We start from the raw sequence: 21,559 nt of genomic DNA, 5'->3' as shown, positions 1-21,559 counted from the left end.
GGGTAAATACAATCACGTGAGGGCGGGCAGCCAATGGCAAACTGGGAAAGGCTGAAAAAATAATTACCTGCCCTGATTGTTCTATGAGAAGATAAAAAGTACACATACAGTTCATACAATAATCTTATGAATGTAAAAGAGGGGGAACCATGTCGGCTTCTGGCCCCATAAGCAACTACTATGTAGACTCCTTGATAAGCCATGAAAACGAAGAGCTCTTGGCCTCCAGGTTCCCCACCACTGCCTCCCACCCGGCTGCTGCCAGACCTTCAGGATTAGTCCCGGACTGTGCCGACTTTCCTTCCTGCAGTTTCGCCCCCAAGCCGGCCGTTTTTACAACCTCCTGGGCTCCCGTGCACTCCCAGTCGTCCGTGGGCTACCACCCGTACGCCCCCCAGGCGCCCGTGGGGGCCGAGCCCAGGTACATGCGGACTTGGCTGGAGCCCCTCGCCGGGGCCGTCTCCTTCCCGGCCTTCGCACCCGGCGGCCGCCCCTACGGCCTCAAACCCGACGCCTTCCCCGGGCGGAGGGCAGAATGCGGCCCCGCGGACGGCCGCGGCTACCCGGACTACATGTACGCGGCTCCCGGGGAGCTGAGAGACAGAGCAGCGCAGACAATTCCTTCCCCGGAGTCCGAAGCCATCGCTTCCAGCAAACACAAAGAAGAAAAGCACGAATTAGACCCTAGTAAGTCGAAGTCATTCTTGTTTACAACCGGGGAGGCATTACAGCTTCCAGGACCGTACTCAATAAAATGAAATTACCTTAGAGAGCCCGACCCTAAAACTCCAGATATGCAGGAAGATCTGGGGGTTTGAGAGAGTCCGCCTAGCAGAGCCTGAGAGCGAATATCTGTACTTTGTTTTGGGCTGTTTAGGCTATTTTTGCAGGGGGGCTGTTGGCTGCTTTGATCAAATATTCATCACCTTCCACTGGGGGGAATTAAAAAAAAAAAAAAAAAAAAAAAAAAGGAAGGAAATGCAAGGCAGGGAGTGCGTGTGCGAGGGGGCTAGGCAGGGGGAGAACCCTCTTTGCTTTCAAATATTTCCACTTTCAAAGAAGGAGGACGAGCTGCAGCTATCTCCCTGCTGGCTGGAAGTGAACGTGTTGCTGTGGGGGTTTGGGAGGGGAAAGGAGGCTCTCTGAATAAATGCAGAGGTGTCTCTTTATCTGTTTGAAAAATCAAGAGGAGCTGCACCCGTGCAATTGTTCCTAAAATATCCCAGCACGTGGGAATAAAGGAAAAGGTGGGTACCCTGGGCGGGGGGGCCGGGGGGAGAAGGAGCGAGGAGGAAAATTGGGATGGGGAAGGCAAGAGCTGAGTGCGCGCAGGCAGCTGGGGGCAAAAGGCAGCGAGCGCAGGACATTGGACCATACACTTGAAGAAACATCTTCTGCAGCCCAAGTGAGAGAGGGAGGGAAAAAAAACAAGCACCACGAAACCTTGAACACGGGGAGGGGGGGGGCAGCAGCGGGGTCAGGTAACCACCAGCACCACCCGCACCTCCAGACTGCAAGCGGGGACCCGGTCTGCCTCAAAACTGCTGCAAAACCCCCGCTGGAGCTGGGCTCAGCCCCAGCCGTGGGGCTAGCAGGGGGGGGCCGGGGTGCACCATGTGCAGGCTGCACCTCCTGGCCTAACTTTGGGCTGGAAAGGCGGTTTTCGAGTGTTGAGCTGGGTGGCAGCAGCTGGGAGCACCTTTGTGGCTCTGTATCTCGCTGCCTATCTCACACCTCTATTTATTACACGCGGGCCGGTGCCAGGCACCCTCGTGATAAAAATCAGGCGAGGAATCAGGGGGCGAACGCCTGCCTTTTGGCTGCCAGGGAGCTCCCTAAAACGGGGAGAGAGCGAAGGAGGCGAGCACCGCTCTCCCTGCCCAGCCGAGTGGGGCTGTGCGAGGTCCTAAAGGCTAGGAAAAAGCTATTTCTGGGAGCCAGGGGGGCACCTCGAGTGTCATCTTAAGATATTACAAAAATAAACCGGACTTTCCAGGTCTGTGAAAGCTTCGAGGGAAAGTATTGGAGAGCTGAGGTTGTAAAAAGAGTTTATGGGCCTATGAAATGGTGGGAATTTTGACTTTTTATGACTATGTTCTTAGATTACTGCTAGTAGCAGTCATGTGGATAATTATTATTTTAAACCCATTGCTACAGTTTTATTTACTGAAACTTTTATGTGAGAACAGCAGCAAAAGAAAAGGAAATGACCCCTCCAAAATAAACAGATTAAACTCTTCTGAAGGTCACTTAAAATATTTAGGTAAGATCTGCTAATTAAACAGGTTTCTTTCTATGGACACGCCAGGACGTGGAGGGGGGAGGGAAGAAAGGCAGCTGTATACATTGATTTCTTTTTCCAAAAAAAAAAAAAAAAATATCTTCTTTCTCAGACAATCCCGTCGCAAATTGGATTCATGCGCGCTCCACGAGGAAGAAAAGATGTCCTTACACAAAGTATCAGACCCTGGAACTGGAAAAAGAGTTTTTATTCAATATGTACCTTACACGGGACCGGAGGTACGAAGTAGCCAGAGTCCTTAATCTCACTGAACGCCAAGTCAAAATCTGGTTTCAGAACAGGCGAATGAAAATGAAGAAAATGAATAAAGAAAAAACCGATAAAGAACAGCAATAAAGTTGGCAAAGTCCAGTCAATGAGAATCGAGGGTGGAAAAAAAAAAAAAAAAAAGAGGCTGTTTTTGGGGGTTGAAATGTTTCTGACTTTGAATGTGCGGATGAATGTTTAGCATTATAGGCAAACACAGCAAGCGTTTTGGGACACGAGTCTTTTCTAAAATGCAACTAAATAAAAGAAAGATGTTTGGGGGGGTTGTTTTCTCTTCCTTTCTTCTTCCTCATTTTTTTGTTTTGTCCTCCTCAGAAAACAAACACAAGAAGTACTTGAATTTTTTTTTTTTTTAGTATTTTATTTCATAAGTTAAACTGATCCAGTATTTTTATTTTTTAATTCCGTGAGCTCGTGAGTGAATATTTTGTACAAAAGAGAGGAAACAGAGAAAAGAGACTGAAGGGAATATGGCTCAATGATGTTCTGTCATGGTGTTGAACGTTTCTGCTGTACTTATTTGTGTATTTTATTCTCGTCTCAGAACCGTTCTGTAATATTGTTATGTTCGCTATTGTAGAGCAGCTCTATGTAAATATACCTAACGTCACGGAGAAAAAAAAAAAAAAAAAAAAGAAAAAAAAATCTCATCATGGAGGTGTCTTTATTCAGAGCCCTCTGCAGAGGAGCAGCCCCGGGGCTTTGCCGGTGCCGGTGCCGCAGCCTCGGCGGGGTGGACCCGGGCATCCCCCGCAGGCAGAGGAGAGCGGAGCTTTCTGCTTCCTTCCCCAGCACTTTTATATTTCACAGTACCATAATAAAAGGCGCTGAGGTAAGGGTTATATGTGCCATCAATTTTTAGATTGGGATAATTAATTGTACTAATTTATGACCCCAGGCAATCGAAGTATATGTAAAAAGCCTAAATATGGATGCTGGGAATAGAGGAGCTGGCAAAGGCATCCGCTCTCTGCCATCCGCTCAGGGGGAGCTTCTGCGATACCGATGGGTTGCCAAAACTTGGAGCACTGCTGGAAGTGCTGCTCCTCGCAAGACAGCCGGAGCTGCCCAGGAGGAAGGGGAAAAAAAAAAAAAAAAAAAAAAGGATTAAAAAAAAAAAAAGGCTCGGGTGGAGAGGAGCTGCGGGAAAGAAAGAGCAGGGGAAATAAAGCAATGCGTGGTGGCGATGCGGCACTCTGCGATTTTTCGGGCTAGAAGACAAAAAGGCAGATTTCCCTCCCTTGGCCCTACACGGGGAGGAAATAAAAAAAAAAAGGGGGGGGGGAGGCTGTTGGCTGCGGAAAGGTCAAACCCCACCGTCCTGCCAGGGCGAAGTGGGTCGGGGCTTTCTGGAGCTGCAGGGGCTTGTGCAGAGGCGAGAAAACGCTGCCCACAGCGCGCTAGAGCCGGGATTTATCAATGGCTCCTTCTCTGGGCGCTTTCCAGGCTGCTGAATGAGAAACAAGAGGCAGGAGATTGTATAAAAAATGAGCAGCGAGGGATGTTTAATCATAAAAACTTGTTATAGGTCCCTTTCTTTAATGAAATGAGTGGAGCAGCGTTTTAATCTTTCTAATCAAAACCAGATCAGGCGAGCAAGATACGTTTGTCGCCCTCGTCCCAGTTCCTCCGAAATAAAAAAATCTGGAAGCGATTACTTCTGCTGATCTCATAAAATATTGCTCTTTAATATTTCTTGCTTAAGCATTTGGAGTTTTTTTTTCTCTTCCCTGATTTGTGTCCTCGCTTTTAAAGCGGGCTCTATTTTTGTCACCGGCGGGGGACAGGCGCACCGCGGTCTATCAGCGGAGCCATCCCTGGAGCAAGGGAAGCTAAAAGCCCTTTTACAATCCCAGTTTTGTGCTAGGTCTGTTTGGAAAACCTTAACGAGCGCAATGAAATGGTCAGGTTAGAAAACATTTTAGCAGAGTGAAGATTTATGGACCAAAAAAAAAAAAAAAAAGAAAAAAAGGAGGGGGGGGGATCTTTCTACCTCGTGTCAATTCATTTTTATTATTGTTATTATTAATATTATTTTCCCTCCCGTCTGCTTCTCTGTCTGCGTTCATCCCGGCTCGAATAAAGGATGAAATCTTGCAGGTTTGAGAAGCTGCTCGCCCACCTCCTCTTGGCGAGAGGAGAGAAATCTCTCCGTTTTATTGTTATTAATTAAGAGAAAATCCCAATCATCATTTGGACAGGACTTTGGAGGCAGTTTCGGACCCGGCTCTCTGGAGGGGCTTGTCAGGAGTGTTTAGCGATGTTGAAAAGACATGATGTATGGAAGTTCATTTTGGCCCCCTTTCATTCAAACGGATCTCATTTCCAGTGAGACCACAGCCTGCTCCCTCCCTCCCCCAGCCCTCCCCTCCCTCCCCAGCCTCTTCCTCCCTGCCGCAGCCTCCGCTCAGCCTCCGGTCCCATTAGAGCCGACGGGCAGCGGAGGAGATGCCCCTTTGTCTGCACCGAGCTGCTGCCGGGGCTTTCTTTTGTTGGTGGTGGGTTGGGTTGGGTTAAAATCCTGCCGCAGTTTTAGTTCATGTGCAAGGCCCCCGGTATCCTCACCCCCCGGTGCAGGGTTGCACCAGTTATAAAATGCCATTTGGCCCTGCTGGGAGGCTGCGCTGGTGCAGCTCAGCCATTGAATTTCTCCGCCACCGCAGCCCTCGCCTCCTCCAGTGGAGAAAAAAACCCCAGTGTGGTTTAAAATAAATAATAATAATAAGATTAAAAAAAAAAAAAAAGGAAAAAAAAAAACAGCAACCGGCCATCACCGAGCAGCACAGCTCGTGGCCAGCCTTTCCCCGGATTAATGCATCAAAATGCTCCAATTTCGGCATTCTTTGACATATGGCGCGTGTGTGCAGACGCATACTGATACAGCTATTGTGTGCCTGCGCTGGTGAACATGCACATGTATTTCTGCCCAGGGAGAGAGGTAAAGATGTGCTTATGGCTCAGCCCGTGCTCACGGAGATAGAAATATGTATGTTTAATATATGTGCGTGTCTATAAGGTCCTCGGTGTGTCGGGTGCGTGTGTGGTTTGTGTGTGCCGGGTTTCAAATCTGCCCTTTTGTAAGGCACACAAAACCGACAGGACCCTACAGCTGTCCATAGGTACATTTCCGCAGCCAAAAAAATGCCACTTTTACAACTCTGTTTGTCTCACTGCTATGCGGGGCTGAATAGGAGCGAACAAAACAGGACCCTAGATCTGGCTAGACGTCTGGCTTTAATTGCTTTATGGTTTAAATAAGGTGGGTGCTCTTCTCTTTGAAACCGGATTATTGGAATGTTTTGTCTACAAGCTACAAACAACAGACCCCCTCGGACGAGGGGAGGTAAAAAAATAAAATAAAACCCCAACCCCAAGCCAAAACTGATAAAAGCGGGGAGGCTGCGGGGGGGGGGTGGGGGGTGGGGGGTGGTGGCACATCTGGTGGGTTTGTTTGGCCCTGCGTGCGTGTGTACACACATTGTGCTGCTTTTTTTTTTTTTTTTTTTTTTTAATGGGTGAAAGACTGGGGGGGAGAGAGGAAAACAGTCTTCCCCCCCCCCCCCGGGAAAAAAAAAATCCTTGTGTTTATATAGTGCTCCCTGCCGCCCCGCTGCGCTGCTGGAGGCTCCGTTCGCCCCCCCGGGGGAAATAGGAGGAGGTGAAGGGGGGGGTCAGTTAAAACGCAGAGCCCGGGGACCTTCGGGGGTCTGCAGGGGCCCCCCCAAACCGCCCGGGGCGCTGCGCCCCACGGCGGCCGCGAGATGGCGCTGTTGCCCAATCTTAGCGCGGGGCTGCGCGCAGCGGGGAGCGCGCCCCGCACCCGCGGCTCCCCCGCGCCCGCGGAGCGGCCCCGCGCAGGGTCCGGCTGGGGAGGGATGGAAGAAAAGGAAGGGGGGGGGCACGGGGCCGCCTGGCTTCACCACCACCCCCTCCCTCCGCTTTGCACCGCGCTGAGAAAAATATAAATTGCCTTTTTTTTTTTTTCCCCTATATATATATGTATATTTTAACGCGGAGCAGCGCTCAGGGCTGACATCTGACGGCGCGGGGAGCGCATAAATGCATAAAAATGCTTGCAGAGAAATTGCCTATATCCAAGCGTGTTTTTTTATTATTTTTTTTTCTCCTTTATTGACTCACGTCACGTATCTCTCCAAAGCCTCTTCCTTTTTGGGGTGGGGAAGGAGGGAATGACATCTTCCAGTGAAGGTCAGGGCAGGGGGGGGGGGGGGGGGCATAAAATAAACTCCGGGAGTGTACAATGAAGCACCTAAAAGTACAATACAGCCGCACCGCTAACGCCAGAGTGAAGCGCATGCACCCGCAAGGCACATTACCCCACACCCATCCACACCTCCAAACACAGCCAAAACAGTAGAGACAAAGAGCAGCACTTTCCCCAGACACTAAATGTCAAGATATTTCCTTTAAAATGAAGTAGGCAATCGCATATATCTTATTTCATGAAATCTGGAAAGGTGGGGGGGATCCTTTCTTTCACAGTCACTGAAGGCAAACATTTATTTCCCAGCCTAGGTATGACTCCGGCTGTTGAAATACTCGGTGCACCTTTGCTTACTGCGTCCGGGGATAAAGGTTCGAAAAATGCAGCATTTCTTCCCGATAGCAGCCCGAAATGCCCATACCTGACAACTTTTTTTTTGTGCTTTCCCATCCTTCTATTTGCACAGCAGCGTTTATTGCATGGGCAGGCACTGGGATTTTAAAAATAGAAATGCTATTGATTAGAGGAGGAAAATAGTTACCTCGACTATTAGCTGTTAATTAAGGAGCCTCTGTCCCTAGCTGCCCTTTTCTCCTGTTTTGGGGGGTTTCTCTAGGGAATGGGCAACCTGGGGAAGGGAGGACGAAGGTGGGTGCGTGCTGGCAAAATGAATATGGTCATTGTGCCGTCCTTGAGATTATTCGGGTATGGAGACTATTTCTTCACAACTAACGCAGCTTGTTTTTTAAAAGTATTTTCACAATAGGCGATGGAAAAATCACTGTTCTCCTGCACAGCTCATTGTCTGCATACGGGGAGGAAAAACCCAACACATGTAGCCCTTCTGAAGGGAAAAATACACCCCCTATTTCTGAAAATCTAATAAAGATGGACTGAGCAGCTACTGTGCCTTTTCCTCTTCTTGGGAAAGGAGCTGCTAAAAAATCCAGTTTCTGTCTCACCAGAGGGTTGAGCCACCCCGTGCCTCAAAAAAATCGAGAATGTGACCTTTGCTGAGAAGAAAAACACCTAAAATCACCTCTGCAAGCGCAGCTGAGGTGGGATTTTCTCCCTCCACACTTGAAATCGGTCAGAGTTCCCCAGGTCTCTTCTGAAAATAATTAGGCTGCTTTTTGTGGAGGAACATGAGGGAAACATTTAAAGGGCTGTAGACTTTTGAAGGAAACACGGGGACTGGTATAACACTATGTCATTTACAGACGTGGGGTGGATATTTTTGGCGGCTCGGGACTCTACGGAAAATATTCCTTTGCGAAGTGTCTCCCCCCCCCACTCCCCTACCCACGCCTTGAAAAATTAAGGCGAATCCCGGTGATTTGAGGTGATTTTTTAATGAGCTGAGTTCCTTCGTGCGGTCGTAAAATGAAGTGTCCGAAGTGAAATGTTGCAGCGAGTGGTCACTCACGGTGCAAAAAGTCTGGGAGAGGGGCACGCCAACACCACTGCCAACGACGGAAAAATCCCAATGTGCAAGAGCGAGCAAAAATGCCGATGGTTATTTTTTTTTTACAGGCGAAGCCCCCTGGTACATGCACAAAAGGGAGCACATACTTTCTGTCTCACTTTTCCTCTTTCTTCCAAAGTAGCTCTCTTTAAGCAATGGTCTACTTTATTCCCTTGGAAGGACGCTTCCCTGTTATTTCCAGCCGTGGATTTTCAGTGGTTGGCTCGAAAGGAAGCACGAAAAAAAAAAAATAACTCCCCATAATTTTCTGCCTTTATTTTCTTAAAAGAAGGACAGCAAGAAGCAGCCAATCAATAAGGAGAAGCTTCCCTCGCCCGCTCGCTGCCTTTTTGCTTTTGTTTGCTTGTTTGATTCCAATCTTCCAACCACCATCACCACAATAACAACAACACACACACCCCACCAAAAAAGGGGGGAAAAAAGCAAAACCAACCAAAAAAAGGGGGAAAAAAAGGGGGGGGGGGGAATCTGGGCTCTGCGCCTCCAAGCACCCCCCCACCCTCCTTTACTCCCCCCTCTAGGTGGGACCAGCCCCACAGAGGTAACCCTCCCTCACAGCCCCCCCCAACCCCAACACAATGACAACAACAACAACAGGGGGGCACCCCCCTAGCCCCTTCCAGCCCCCCCTTGCAAGCGGGCGACCCCACGGAGGGGGGGCTGAGCCCTTGCAGAAGCTCACCCCGATTTTTTTTTTTTTTGGGGGGGGTGGGGGGGGGAGGGGGTGGGGGGTGATGGGGAGGGCAAGGGGGGGCTGCTTGGGCTCCCTTTACCTGTTGAGGTTACCTAGGCTGACCTCCCAGCGCATGTATTTGCTGCCATCAGTGAAGAGGCTGCTGCTGGGAAAAAAAAATAAAAAAATAAAATAAAATAAAGGGGGGGTGTGGATATTAATGCGCACCTTTCCTCACCCTCCTCCACTCGTTAGGTGTGGGTTCCCCCCCCCCCAGAAGGAGGGCTCTATGAGTGCCCCCCCCCCCCCCGGCACACACCACCTTTCCTTCACCCCTTCCCCCCCCCCAACAAACCCCCCCGAGCGCCCCCAAATCGCTGTCATTTCCCTCGCAGCCTGTCTCAGTGTGGCGGAGTGATGTGTACATATCGCGTGTGAGGGGAGAGAGAGGAGGAAAAAAAAAAAAAAAAAAAAAGCCACACCACCGGGATTTTGAGGAATTTGCCTGTGGTGTTAAAGGGAAGGAGCAGAGTTACAGAGAAATTGAGAGAGAGAGCTCTACCTACCGACAGATTACAAGAGAAGTCAAGAGCACCGAGAACCAACCGTACAGACACACAGAGGCACCATGAAACGCCTTTGAGATCGCATTAAAAAAAAAAAAAAAAGCCACTAAAAAGCAGGACTTGAGACAGTCCAGGGACAATCTCGCACTAATCTAGAATTAAAGCCGTCTTTTTTTTTTTCCTTTTTTTCCTTTTTTTTTTTTTTTTTTTTTTTTTTTTTTGCATGCGAGGGTCATGAGTTCCTACTTTGTAAATCCTCTCTTTTCCAAGTACAAAGGCGGTGAATCGCTGGAGCCAACTTACTACGACTGCAGATTTCCACAAAGTGTTAGCAGGAGCCATGCTCTCGTGTATGGTCCGGGCACTACTGCTCCCACCTTCCAGCACCCTTCACACCACGTCCAAGAGTTTTTCCACCACGGAACCTCGAGCATCTCCAACTCTGGATACCAGCAAAACCCATGCGCCTTGGCGTGTCACGGAGACGCTTCTAAATTCTATGGATATGAAGCTCTACCGAGGCAATCGCTTTATGGTGCTCAGCAAGAGACGACTGTTGTACAATATCCTGACTGTAAATCGTCTTCCAACAGTAACTCTAGCGAGGGACAAGGGCATTTAAATCAAAATTCGTCTCCCAGTCTCATGTTCCCATGGATGAGACCTCACGGTTAGGACCTTTTTTTCCTCCTCCTTAAATGTTTTCCTTTATTTTTTCTCTCTTTCTCTCCCTCTCTCTCTCCCTCCCCTCTGTCTGTCTGTCTGTCTGTCTATCTATATATGTATGTATGCATATACAAGCACAAACATATGTATATATATATATACACGCACGTACACACATATGCATACATATATATATAAATATAAGAGGTGTAGATGTAAAATATGAAAGGAATGAGCAGTTTTGTGCTAATGTTTCTTCTTTTTAGGAAGACCTTTGAAAGCAAACAAGACAGCAGTTACTAGAGAGCCAGCAAGGTGATTCCCTGCAAAAGGCTTAAATCACAATAAAGTAAAACTTGTTTTTTATTGCTTGCCTTGAGGATAGGCAATAAGATACAGCTCCCACGAGGTTATTTGCATGTTGATAATACACTGCTCTTTAAAATGTCATATAGCCTTTCATAACCGCTTGGAGACGAAGCCTGAAAGGTGGGAACTTGTATAAGTATTACTAATACTTTACATCTGTTTCTTAAAGCCTAGAGATAAAAGTTTAAGCAGAAAAGGAAACTTAGCTCAGAGCTATGGGGTGGGGTGGAGGAGAACATTATACTGTCCTGGGTTAAAGAAGGGGGTGGGAAATTCAAAATAATTTGGGCTGAATGGAACTTTGCTCATGTGAAGTCCAGATAATTGCACAGAAACCTAAATACTTCAAAGTACAAGTTTCCCCCACCTAAGGACCAAGGTTGTCTAGAAGCCTTGTTAATTCAAAACATGTGAAGGTTAGTGTTAATTTTAAGGACAATCAGAGCACCAAAGTTTCTCCCCTAGCTCCCTACGCCTAGAAAATTGAAAAAGAAAGAAGAAAAGAGAAAGAGAAGAAATAGGAAGGAGCTCTGGCTAATGTAGAGAGGATGTGGCCCAGAGAGGCTGGGAGATAGACGCAGAGGAAAACATGATATTTATCTAAGCTTTGACCTAGAGGTAGTCTCAAGGATGCAATCATTTCAAGCTGAAGCACATATATTTTTTTTTTGCAAATGCATTGTTTTTCTCATTAAGAAAGGGCTTTGCAGAAGGAAGTGCAGGGGCTCAGCTGCACATACCTACGTCCTCTTTCTTTCTCTTTGACTATTGCTACAAATGTCCACCTCGAGTTGTTTTAAATGCAATCTCTGTGTTTGCACAGGCACATATCCATCTCTGTATGTGTGTGCTTTAGAGACATACATAACCGAGAGGACAGGCGTAGGGAATTTAATGGAAAATCCTAATTCTCAGGGCGTAAATATTATCAAACAGCAGGACCCTGAGCCTGTATTTTGGGAACAAGATTTGGAAAAGGAAAACAGAGGTGGACATTTTGGAAAATAATAATAATAATAATAAGGAAAGAAAAAGAAAGGAAAAAAATGAACGGGAGAATGGGAGGAGAAGGAGAAAGGCTGGGAGGATTTCACGGTGAACAATGCAGCCTTCATAGAAAAAAAATGATTTTTTTTTTCTTTTTTTAATTGAGCTGGCCAGCACGACTCACCATACAGAATCACCTTTTGGGAAACTGGAAACATCTCTTTTGTGAATGAGCTTGACAGCCACGTCCCCACACCCATCCAAAAGCAGCCAGAGCTGAATATTCCCCAGAAAGAGCCAGGGAGGGACAGCCAGCTAACGTTAGCAGCCCCCCATAGCAGCGATATGATTATTAACCCTAATAACCCAGCGACTTTCTCGGAGTGCCTTCAGTATGCAAAAAGGCTGAAGGGGGGCTTTTTTTGGGGGGGGAGGGGGGGGCAGCAGATTCTCTAGGAAAATCCAGGCGAGGGGGGCCGGGGGAGGGAATAGCGCAGCCTCCGATGGGGGAGAGCCACGAAGTTATTTTTTTTGTGTGTCCTACAGCTCCCGGAAGACGCAGCGGCAGACAAACTTACAGCCGGTACCAGACCCTGGAGTTAGAAAAGGAGTTCCTCTTCAACCCGTATTTGACACGGAAGCGGCGGATTGAGGTCTCTCACGCCCTGGGACTGACCGAGAGACAAGTGAAGATCTGGTTCCAGAACAGGAGGATGAAGTGGAAAAAAGAAAACAACAAAGATAAGCTGCCAGGGGCCAGGGACGAGGAGAAAACGGAAGAAGAAGGGAATGAAGAAGAGGAAAAAGAAGAGGAGGAAAAAGAAGAAAGCAAGGACTGATTTCTCAGCCCCTTGAAGTCTCGTTTTATGGCAGATGATAAATCGAGATGTTTACGACGGTCATTTGCTTTTATAGAGTATAGAATGGAGAGGCTCACACAGCAGTAACTACCTGTCAAACAGTTGTAGCCTTTTTTATTGTCATAGAAACTTCCCCTACTTTTTTTCCCCTCCCTTTTTTTTTTTTAAATAGCTGCGTTTTTAGTTCAATAAATACATAGTTGGCTTGACTGCAACAGCAGGGGAAAAAAAATGATCCAGCAAAGCCAAGCAACCCCCACCCAGCAGCCCAAAGCAAGCCTGGAAGCAAATGTCACTGCTCGCCCCTGCTCCCCCTGCCTCGCTGCACCCAGCGATGGGTGCAGGAGATGTATTTATTTGAACAGCTTTGACTTTGCCTTTTTCGCTTGGTTTTGCCCCCAGGGGAAGTGCGAGGGTGCTTCCAGCTTCCTCAGCCTGGTCGGGTAGGGGCTGGTTGGGCAGAGCTTCTTTCCCCCAAGCCATTTATCCGCTCCCTATTAGGGGCCGCTCCTGCAGCCCCTGCGAGATAAGGACGGGATAAGGACGGGCGACCCTACCTGGGAGCGCCCGCAGACACCCGCACCATTTCCAGCGGGCTCTGGCTGTATATAAAAAAATGCCTTTTTCCCTGAGATAGGCCAAAATCCCCCCCCCCCCCCCCATTCATTTCTATAGGCGCTGTTTACCCTCTGGCTGTGTGAGCACTCGAAATTCTTCATGTACTACCTAAAGGGAAAACCTGCAATAATTATCAGATCTATTATCAACATGGGGCTTACGTATCCTAAATTTTACTTGCTCAGAATTTATTTAAGAGAGAGAGAGCTGTGTTTCTGCCCTGATGCAAGCTACTAAGTAGCATAAAATAATAATAAAAAATAATAAAAAAAAAACACCTTGTATTGTACTTTATCACTACCTATAGAAGGAGTCATGCTTTGAAAGTATTTGTAATGCGGTTTTATTGTCGTTTGTTGCTGCTTATTTTCTTGAAAAAAAAATAAAAAAAAAAATCCCAACAACTGAAACTGCCTAGTTGAGAACGCACAGTATTGTATTATTTTATTGTGCTTATAAAGTAGTGTAGAACTAAATTGCACTGAATGTATAGTTATCTATTTGTCTTGACTTATCTGTTAATGCAACATGCTCGAAACAAAAAAAAAAATCGTCATTTGTTTTATGTAAAAGCATAGTTCTGCGTGTTCAACCTCTGAATGTAGCAATTTCAGCCAGAAAAAAAAAAAAATCTGGACACCGTGGATTTGTATTGTATACGTGAGACATTACGTAAATAATAATAATTATAATAATAATAATAATAAAAGATTTTAAAAGGACTGCGTTGCCTGCTATGTCTTTATTTGGGACGTGCTGTGATGGGCGAGGAGGGGGCTCTGGGGGATATTTCGTGCCCCAGCCCCTCCTGGCACCCTTCAGCCCCCAGCCCCGGTGGTAACTTGCGAGGCAATGGGCGCATCTGGCGCGGGCAGCACCTCGGGGGCGCAGCAGGATCCATCCTCCTGCCTCTGCTGCGCGAAAATCGGGAATAACGCCGGGAATGCTGCCTGGCTGAAGCTGTAGGACTGCAAAATAAATAAAGAAATAAATAAAAGAAAAGAAGAATAAAAAACGAGATGTTGCAATGACTGCGGTGCTAAGTCTTCCTTCGCCGTGGGAAAAGCTGGTTTTGGGGGGGAATGGTGTGTGTTTGGGGGGGCGTGAAGCGTGTGCAAGGGGGTTTTGCTTCTCCCAGCTGGGAAATGACATTTGGGAGGTGGGGAAGTGCGGCCCCCCGCTCCTGCCCGGTCCCCCCGTGCCCGGGCGGTGCCAGCAGGGCAGGGGACGCAGTTTTCCTCCCAGACGTGGGGCAATTCGGTGCTCGCAGGCGGTCGTTGGCGAATGTTGGCGAGGTTGGGCAGGCATTAGGTGTGCAATCAGACGGGCTTTAGAGGTCTGGGCACCAGGCAGGGGCTGTGTGGCAACGCATTTCCCTATAGGAAAAGCTGGCGAGAGACGCCAAAAAATGAAGTTGGCGAGCAAGCAGTTTATTCACTTCTTTCTTTCTTTTCCCAGACGCAAAATCTGAGCCCCTTTCATCCCCCAAAGCCATACCTCCTTACCCACGGAGAACATCCCCAGCTTAACCTATCCTTTATTTTACTACTGCTACTATTACTACATTACTACTGCTATTACCACTACTACTACTACTACTAGCATTATTAATACAATTTTAATTATTATCATTCCTTTTTTTTTCTTTTCTATTTGTCTCTCTCTCTCTTTTTTTCTGTTTTTCGGCAAAACCTGGCGGTGATGCCTTCAGGTCTCTCTGGTAGTTCTCGGGTAGAAGGTGAACTTTATAAATATTTCCTTTAGCACCAACCTCATTTCGTTGAACGAGGTCTATTGATCTGTAAAAACGGGTCTATCTGTATTTTTCTTTCTTTCCTTCTTTCTTTCTTTCTTTCTTTCTTTCTTTCTTTCTTTCTTTCTTTCTTTCTTTCTTTCTTTCTTTCTTTCTTTCTTTCTTTCTTTCTTTCTTTCTTTCTTTCTTTCTTTTTTTCTCTTGTTGATAAATGGACTACATCATATAGAGCCCAGGGATGCAGAAGTAGACGGGATGTTTACCCAGATATTGCAGATAAGAAAACACAAGGCTCCTCAGATGCAGCCTGATGTACTGAACTATGTCTGGAGGATCGTCTGTGGGCTTCAGACATTCTTAACCCAAACCCCTCCAAGCTTAAAGGATTTAAATGCCTCAGTGCTTGAAATTGCTGGACTCTGCCCAGGAGGGCTGGAAAAGGAGGAATAGCCAAGTTGTGCGGCGCACAGCAAAAAGGGACTCGGGTGGGTGCCCCCACACCCACTTTTCCCCCCCTTTTCTCCCCGTAATTCCATGGCATGCAGCACGGACGCCCCTGCAATGCCAGCGCAAATGGGGCGGGGGGTGGACGAGGGGGGGGAAAGGCACCGAAAGCCGCATCAGCGGGGTCGGATCCTGCCCGGGGATGAGGCTGAGCCGCCGCAGCCCCTGTACGCGTGTGCACGCGTGTGCGTGCGTGTGCAACGCCAAAGGGATGCGTGTGTGCAGCTCCGGTGTGTGCACGCTCCGAATTGCACCAAATACAACCACAGGCATATTTCCCCTCCATCGCAGAGCCTGTAATGTCCTCGTTAACGGGCGTTAATCTCCCAAGAAATGCATAAAAACACCAATAAGGTTTATTCTAGACTTTTCCATGTCGAGGGCAGGCACGTAAGGTAAGCAGTTTTATTAGTCATAAAACAGAGTGGTTTATTCTAACAGAGCTTTCTTCTTGGGGGATATTTATCCAGCGTTTACAACAAGGGATTTTTTCTCCCTCCGCTTGCTATCATAGGATGTATCTGTGCTCATTCATTCGAGCGACAAAAAAACTCAGTGAGAAAAAAAATCCTCTATGTTACTTAAAAAAAAAATCGTGATAAAACCTTCGCATAGAAAATACCCACATTGCTCCCAACGAGGGGGAAAGGAGAGAGAAAACTTATCAAAGTGTTTAAAAATAATAATAAAAAAAGAAGAAGCTGTATCCGCACTCCATCCATCATATTTAAATCCACAAATCTAAGTAGTTTTATATGAACGAATACTACGGAATGACATTTATCTATCAAAAGGGTCTGGAGTTAAATTATTGAAACTACAGCCGCAGCAGTTAGTTTTGGGGTAAATGTTTATGTTCTGTAGTCAACACAACAGAGTCGCATCTTCAGATGACATCCAGTTATTTCTGTAATCACTCCATCATTTCAAGAGAAAAAGAGAAGAGACCATTTTATGGGGTAAAGTAATTTGAAAGAAGATTCGCTCTCCACAAAGTGGCTTATTCAGAAATGATCATAGCTTCGGTATTACTGAAATTAGACTCATCTACCCGCCTGAAGTAAGAAATATCGTCCTATTCCACGCTTTTTATTAGCCAATCAAATTTCCTTCGGATCTCCATTTGTGATTTGTGAAAAATATAATTCCTTGAAAAGCTGAGTTTGAGCATATTGCTTATTTTGCCTTAATTTATTATTCTAATCACAGCAGCCGCTGTGTGATAATGCATCCATTAGGCGAAAAAATTCGTTTAGATTTTATACTCGAAAATGGGCACAGATTATATTTTAGAGACAACGAATTTCTCGGGCATTAAATTTTTTTTTTTTTTTTTGCGCGGATTGCGGCGAGGAAGGAGGGTGGCGAGGAAAATGCGCCGGGGAGCGGGGCGGAGGAGGGGGGAAAGTTTGCGAGCCAGACTTGGGAAGAAAAGGCGATTCTGCCCCATTTCCAGCTCGTCCTATTTTTGCCTCCCAGACTTTCCCCCCCCTCTGTCCCCCCCTAAATGCCGGACTCTTTTATCCTCCGCCCCGAAAATAGCCTTGCTAATACAGGACCCAAGAAAGGGAGAGGGGAGGCGGTTTTATAGACGGGGCTGATGCAAAGAGCGAAGTGATCGCCCGAAATGCTGCCGAGGAAATGTGTGCACAGGTTACTTTCTGCCTGCAAGGATAAAATTTCCTGTTCACATTATGGAATTTATTATCTTGTCTACTCTCTGGAAAATGGGGTCTCCATTGTGCTCTGGAAGCTGTTGTGGTCGTAGTTTCCCCCCTCGTAACTTTTAACTACCTGTTATAAAATTTATTGGTGGTTTGTAAAGTGAATAAAGTAATTTCCCTTCCATCCGGTTGTATTACAACCTTTGTGTTGTTTGGGCAGACAGACACGCATCCAGCCAGGGGGAGAAAAAATAAATAAATGAAAGGGGCAGGGAGGGAGACCCCCCCCCTCCCTCCCCTCCCCTTTTTTCCCCCTCTCAATTAAAAATAAATTAAGGCGCCGAAAGGAGAAATACCTGCAGAATTGTGCTGTCGCTGGGAATGTGCAGGCGCAGGGGGAAATTGGGGAGGAAAAGCTGTTGCGACAAAATGTGCTAGACTTCCCCGAGCATGGGATTGCTTGGCCCTGGGTGCTAAAATTTGGCATTGGAAAGGGGGGGGAGGCTGGTGGGTGTATTTCTGTCCGTCTTGGGGTAAGGAGAAGAGCATCAGAAAGCTCTGCGGCTCCTCGCTTTGGAGCATCTGAGCAGGCTGGGCTTTGCGGTCTCCTATTTACACAACTTGTGGTTCGCGACGTGCCTCCAAAGCAGGCCTCTACACGGCTCAAAAATGTCGCTCGCCCCCCCGATCAATATTTCCCAGCCTCTACACGGAGCCCTCGCCTGGAAGAATAAAACTAAAAAAAAAAAAAAAATAAAAATAAAATCAAAGGGCCCCCAAATAATTCCGCCTTTTATAAACCGTCGCATCCCCGACACCATGGCGCGATAAAACAAAAGGCTGGAGGCTGGAGGAGGGAAAAAAAAAAAAAGGATAGGGAAGGCTTTAAATGATTTAAAAACACGTATGTAGATATCCCTCCAGCAAATCATAACGCTGGGTGGGTTTAGGAAATTTAGAAGGGAGCAGGCAAGAGTTTCGGGGTCAATATCGCGCCTCGGGCTCAAGTTTTGGGTGGGATTCGGGCAGCTCCGGGCTCGCCCCGAGGGTTGGGGTCGGGGCCGGGGGGACCCCACAGTTCTGCGCCCTGGGAAGGTTTTTTTTTTCCAGCGGACACACCCTTGGGTGAAAGAGCAGGGATGGTCCCGCAGGGACCCCGGCGGGGCTGTCGGGAATGGCCATTTTCTGTGCTCTTTTTTTTTTTTTCCTCGAGCGTCTTGTTCTTCATGTCTAATTCCGTGCCTTTATAATTAACATACCGTCATCATTTAATTCATTCAAATTTTAAAGGCAGCGTACTCCATTTCTATCTCCGCTGCCTCTCTTCCTCGATTTTTTTTCTCTATTTACCCCCCCTTATTAATTACCAGCACGGAGACTCTGTGCTGAAGGCCAGATCTCCTTAGTTAAAATGCTGAGAATTAACCCGAGCAGCTAATAACCAGCAAATTAAACCGAGTCTATCTTTAAAAAAAAAAAAAAAAAAAAAAAAAAAAAAGAGAGAGAGAGAGAAAGAAACCTCCCCGATATTAACGCGGTCGCTTAAAAGACAAAAAAAGGGGGGGGGGGGCAGTGAAGGAGGGGGGCCGAAGAGGAAAAAAAAATCCTAATATTAAAAAAGAATTGTATAAACATGGCGACAGACGAGAGCATTTGCACTCGTCACAAAAATGCAACGCATTCCTGGTTGTTTGCAGAAAATTTACAGCTAAGCAATAAAAGTTTACGACTGAATCACAAGTTGGATTGGCCACAGGAAGTCATGTGGACTCCATCCATGAACGTGAACTTTTTATTGTGGTTTCTCTTATGACTCTTTCGCAGTAGTCTTTCCTTTAACAGTCCAAGCAGTGCCAGGGGTAGGATGGTATTTTTCCCCCCCTTAATTATTAGCGTGATGATGATTATTATTTTTTTTTCCAAAAAAAATCTAGATTTTTTTCCCCCCCTCTCTCCTTGGGGTTGGGATTCTTGGTTGCTTTGGGCATTTTGGCATTAATGAGTTTACTGCTGCGTCTGGTTGCCGCCTCCTATTCCCCACCCCTAGGGGCAAAACGCAATGCATTTCCTTTGCAGGATGCGATGATGAGGGGGCACAAGCAGTTGTAAATACCTTTTTTTTTTTTTTTTTAGGGGGGAAAAAAAAAAAGAGAGAGAGAGGGAGATTCCTCCTTAAGCTTCCCCCATCCCTTTGCCCAACCAGAGAAGAACTGTTTGGCTTTTGTTTCCATCTTTCTTTTTTTTTTCCCCTCTTTTTTTTTTTTTCCTTTTTTTTTTTTTTTTAATGTTTCTGTGGAGCTGAGCTGCAAGCGTCAGTGGAACAGAAAGAGAGAGAGACAGAAAGAGAGAGAGAGAGAGAGAGAGAGGGAGAGGGGGAGACAGGAGCCTCTGGTAAGTGTTCCCTTATTGGTTAAAATGTGTAACTAATGATCCATAGCCCGGGTGTTAAGGATAATGATGCATCGTGGTGCGAGCGAGGGGAAGGCGAGGGGTGTAGCTTGGATATGAGGGAAAGCTGCTGCGGGTCGGCAGAAATGCAGTTAATTCGGGGAAAAAAGGGTTTGCTGCTGCTGATGTCATATTCGGGGTGCGGGAGGCAGGTCGGGGAGCCGGCTGCGGGGCTGGGGAAAAAAAAAAAAAAAAAAGAAGGGGGGGGGGGGGATGTGGAAGGGGGGTGGCCGGGGGCTGGGGGCGCGCTGGAGCAGGGGGAGGAAAAAAATCTGTGTCTAGAAATAAGCAAAAATTCATCCGCTCAACTTTTTCCTTAAAAAAATTAAATAAATAATAATAATAAAGGGGGGGGGGGGGGGAGACGCATGCGCGGAGGGGCCGGCCCGGCGCAGCCCGGGTGGGTCGTCCAAGGCTGGGGTAGTGCCATATTTAATGAGCTGCGCTCCTAATTGTGTGCACAAGGCTCGGCCTTGCACGCCCATTCCTCCCCCCCCCCCCCCCCCCCCCCGCAGCCCCCCCCCAGTGGCCAGGGCCAGCGGCCGCGGCCTGCTCCTCTTCCGCGGGGCTGCGAGCTTCATTACCGGGCCGATAATTAATATTAAGAGCTGGCTGATTAACAAAAACATCTCTGCACCCTAAGGCTCATCCTTTTAGTCGCTTTATTTTTGCAACCTCGCGGCTTTCGGGCGTAAAGTTCTCCGGGAGGGGTGCTGAGCATTTATTTGATTGAATTCCCCCCCCACCTTGCAAGGAGCAATTGCTACCAGCTCCCTGTCGTGAAATAATAATAATAGCAATAATAATAATAACAAGTTTCAGGAGCGCTCTGGTTTTCCTGCGAAGTGGTTAACACGGTGTTGGCTTTTCGGTTTTATTTGCATGCAGGTCCCTCCCCTCTCTCCCTTATTTCTCTCTTTCCCCCCCCCGGCAGCGACTTGAATTCAGGTTTAAGGCGTGAGATTTAAAGGGTGACCCTTCCCCTGCTAACCTCCCCACCTACCTCTCCATCCACCTCCCTCCCCACCTACCCATCCATCATCTAATCTTATCTATCTCCGTGTATATACCGGTGCCGTGTAAGGAGATATATAACGTAGTGACTTCATTTCCTCTCGAGGTTGTCTCCCTTTTTTTTTTTGTCTTGATGAATTCTCCTTGTTCAAAAAAATATATATATATTATAATAATAAATAACAAAAAGCAGCTCGTGTGTGTGCAGAGATTTGCTGCTGGGGATGGCAGCGCTGTGTGTGCACGTATAGGGCTGGACAGACAGATGTACACATATATAGGGGCAGACAACAAATAAACGATAAAGCCTGACATTGTTGTGCGGTGGGGGAGGGGTGGGGGAGGCGATTTTTTGGGCTTATTGTAAGCGATTTTGGGGGTTCGCCGTGGCGGCAGGGGCAGGGGCACTGCTGGAGCTGCTGGGAGAAAGGGGAAGCCTGCAGGACGCTGGCTCCTCACTTTCTGCCTGGCTGCCTTTTTTTTTTTTTGGTGGTTTTTAAATAAAAATGGCCTCCCTTATTTTAATTTCCAGCGTACGTTCGCAGAAGTTAATTAGCGAAAGTGGTTGCTGAAGTTCTCGGGTGGTTTCTGGTTGCGGTGTGCTGAGAGTGTTTGAAAAAGAAGTTTGGTGGGGTGGAAAAAAAAAAAAAAAAAGACAAGTTGCAAAAGTTCCGGATCAGCCTTTCTGTTCTCTTCCCTTTTCTTTTGAGAAATCTGGTAAATCCTTGCGCCTGCCTTTGGGGCTGGAAATTATCGGCTTCTCGGGGGTTGCCCGCAGCAAAACCAACCGCAGTTCTCCCCTAAAAATAAATCTTTTTATTTTAGCTTTGCAGAGGCAACTCGCGTTTCCCCGATTTTTTTTTTCTTTTTCTTCCAGAAATAAATAGATGGTTTGGGGATGGGACGCGAAAAAAAAATCTGGGAAAGAGACGATTTTGCCTTCGTTTTGTTCGCAGGGGAAAAAAAAAAAAAACCAAACCAACAACAAACCCGTTGTGTGAAGGCTCTGCCTCTAACGCTGCTAGTCGTAAAGACATTTTATGAGCAAACAATGAGTGTTTATTGGAACCACATGATTACAGAAATGGGATCTTTTATTGTTTTCAGACCAAATCCGTCTGCTCCCTCTGGCCGGCCCCGGCCGCTCGCTCGCTCCC

General features: G+C 47.1%; 3 protein-coding genes and 1 long non-coding RNA gene across 6 annotated transcripts in view; 3 read left to right on the top strand and 1 right to left on the bottom strand.

Moving 5' to 3' along the window:
* The first annotated feature begins 149 nt into the window (after positions 1 to 149).
* Positions 150 to 2,832, top strand: HOXC9 (homeobox C9). Its single transcript, XM_013200982.3, has 2 exons — positions 150 to 687; positions 2,394 to 2,832. Exons 1-2 carry the CDS (start codon positions 150 to 152, stop codon positions 2,636 to 2,638), a joined length of 783 nt encoding a protein of 260 aa, XP_013056436.2. The 3' UTR covers positions 2,639 to 2,832.
* A 3,830-nt stretch (positions 2,833 to 6,662) lies between these two features.
* LOC125181074 (uncharacterized) lies at positions 6,663 to 11,932 on the bottom strand. Of its 2 annotated transcripts, none has more exons than XR_010827048.1 (3): positions 11,726 to 11,932; positions 9,054 to 9,116; positions 6,663 to 8,482 (listed from the first exon to the last, which is right to left on the bottom strand). It is a non-coding gene; the product is annotated as an uncharacterized lncRNA (long non-coding RNA). The 2 variants fall into 2 exon arrangements; XR_010827047.1 differs by lacking the exon at positions 11,726 to 11,932 and adding an exon at positions 9,823 to 9,955 and having other exon boundaries at positions 9,054 to 9,119.
* On the top strand, positions 9,407 to 13,741 carry HOXC8 (homeobox C8). The gene is made up of 2 exons (XM_013200983.3): positions 9,407 to 10,189; positions 12,088 to 13,741. Exons 1-2 carry the CDS (start codon positions 9,754 to 9,756, stop codon positions 12,378 to 12,380), a joined length of 729 nt encoding a protein of 242 aa, XP_013056437.1. The 5' UTR covers positions 9,407 to 9,753; the 3' UTR covers positions 12,381 to 13,741.
* Positions 13,742 to 18,721: 4,980 nt separating this feature from the next.
* The window catches only part of HOXC6 (homeobox C6), a 13,857-nt gene continuing 11,019 nt past the window's right edge, over positions 18,722 to 21,559 (top strand). Inside the window, exon 1 of one of the 2 annotated variants that reach the window (XM_066985456.1) lies at positions 18,722 to 19,331. The gene's annotated coding sequence lies outside the window, so the exon portion shown is untranslated. The remainder of the gene's footprint in view (positions 19,332 to 21,559) is intronic. The other variant, XM_066985457.1, reaches the window with a different exon arrangement.

The sequence above is a fragment of the Anser cygnoides genome, chromosome 32, assembly GCF_040182565.1.
Source record: "Anser cygnoides isolate HZ-2024a breed goose chromosome 32, Taihu_goose_T2T_genome, whole genome shotgun sequence".
NCBI classification, from domain to species: Eukaryota; Metazoa; Chordata; class Aves; order Anseriformes; family Anatidae; genus Anser; species Anser cygnoides.
Note: the sequence above shows the minus strand (reverse complement) of the source record. Positions and strands in the feature narration are given on the sequence as shown.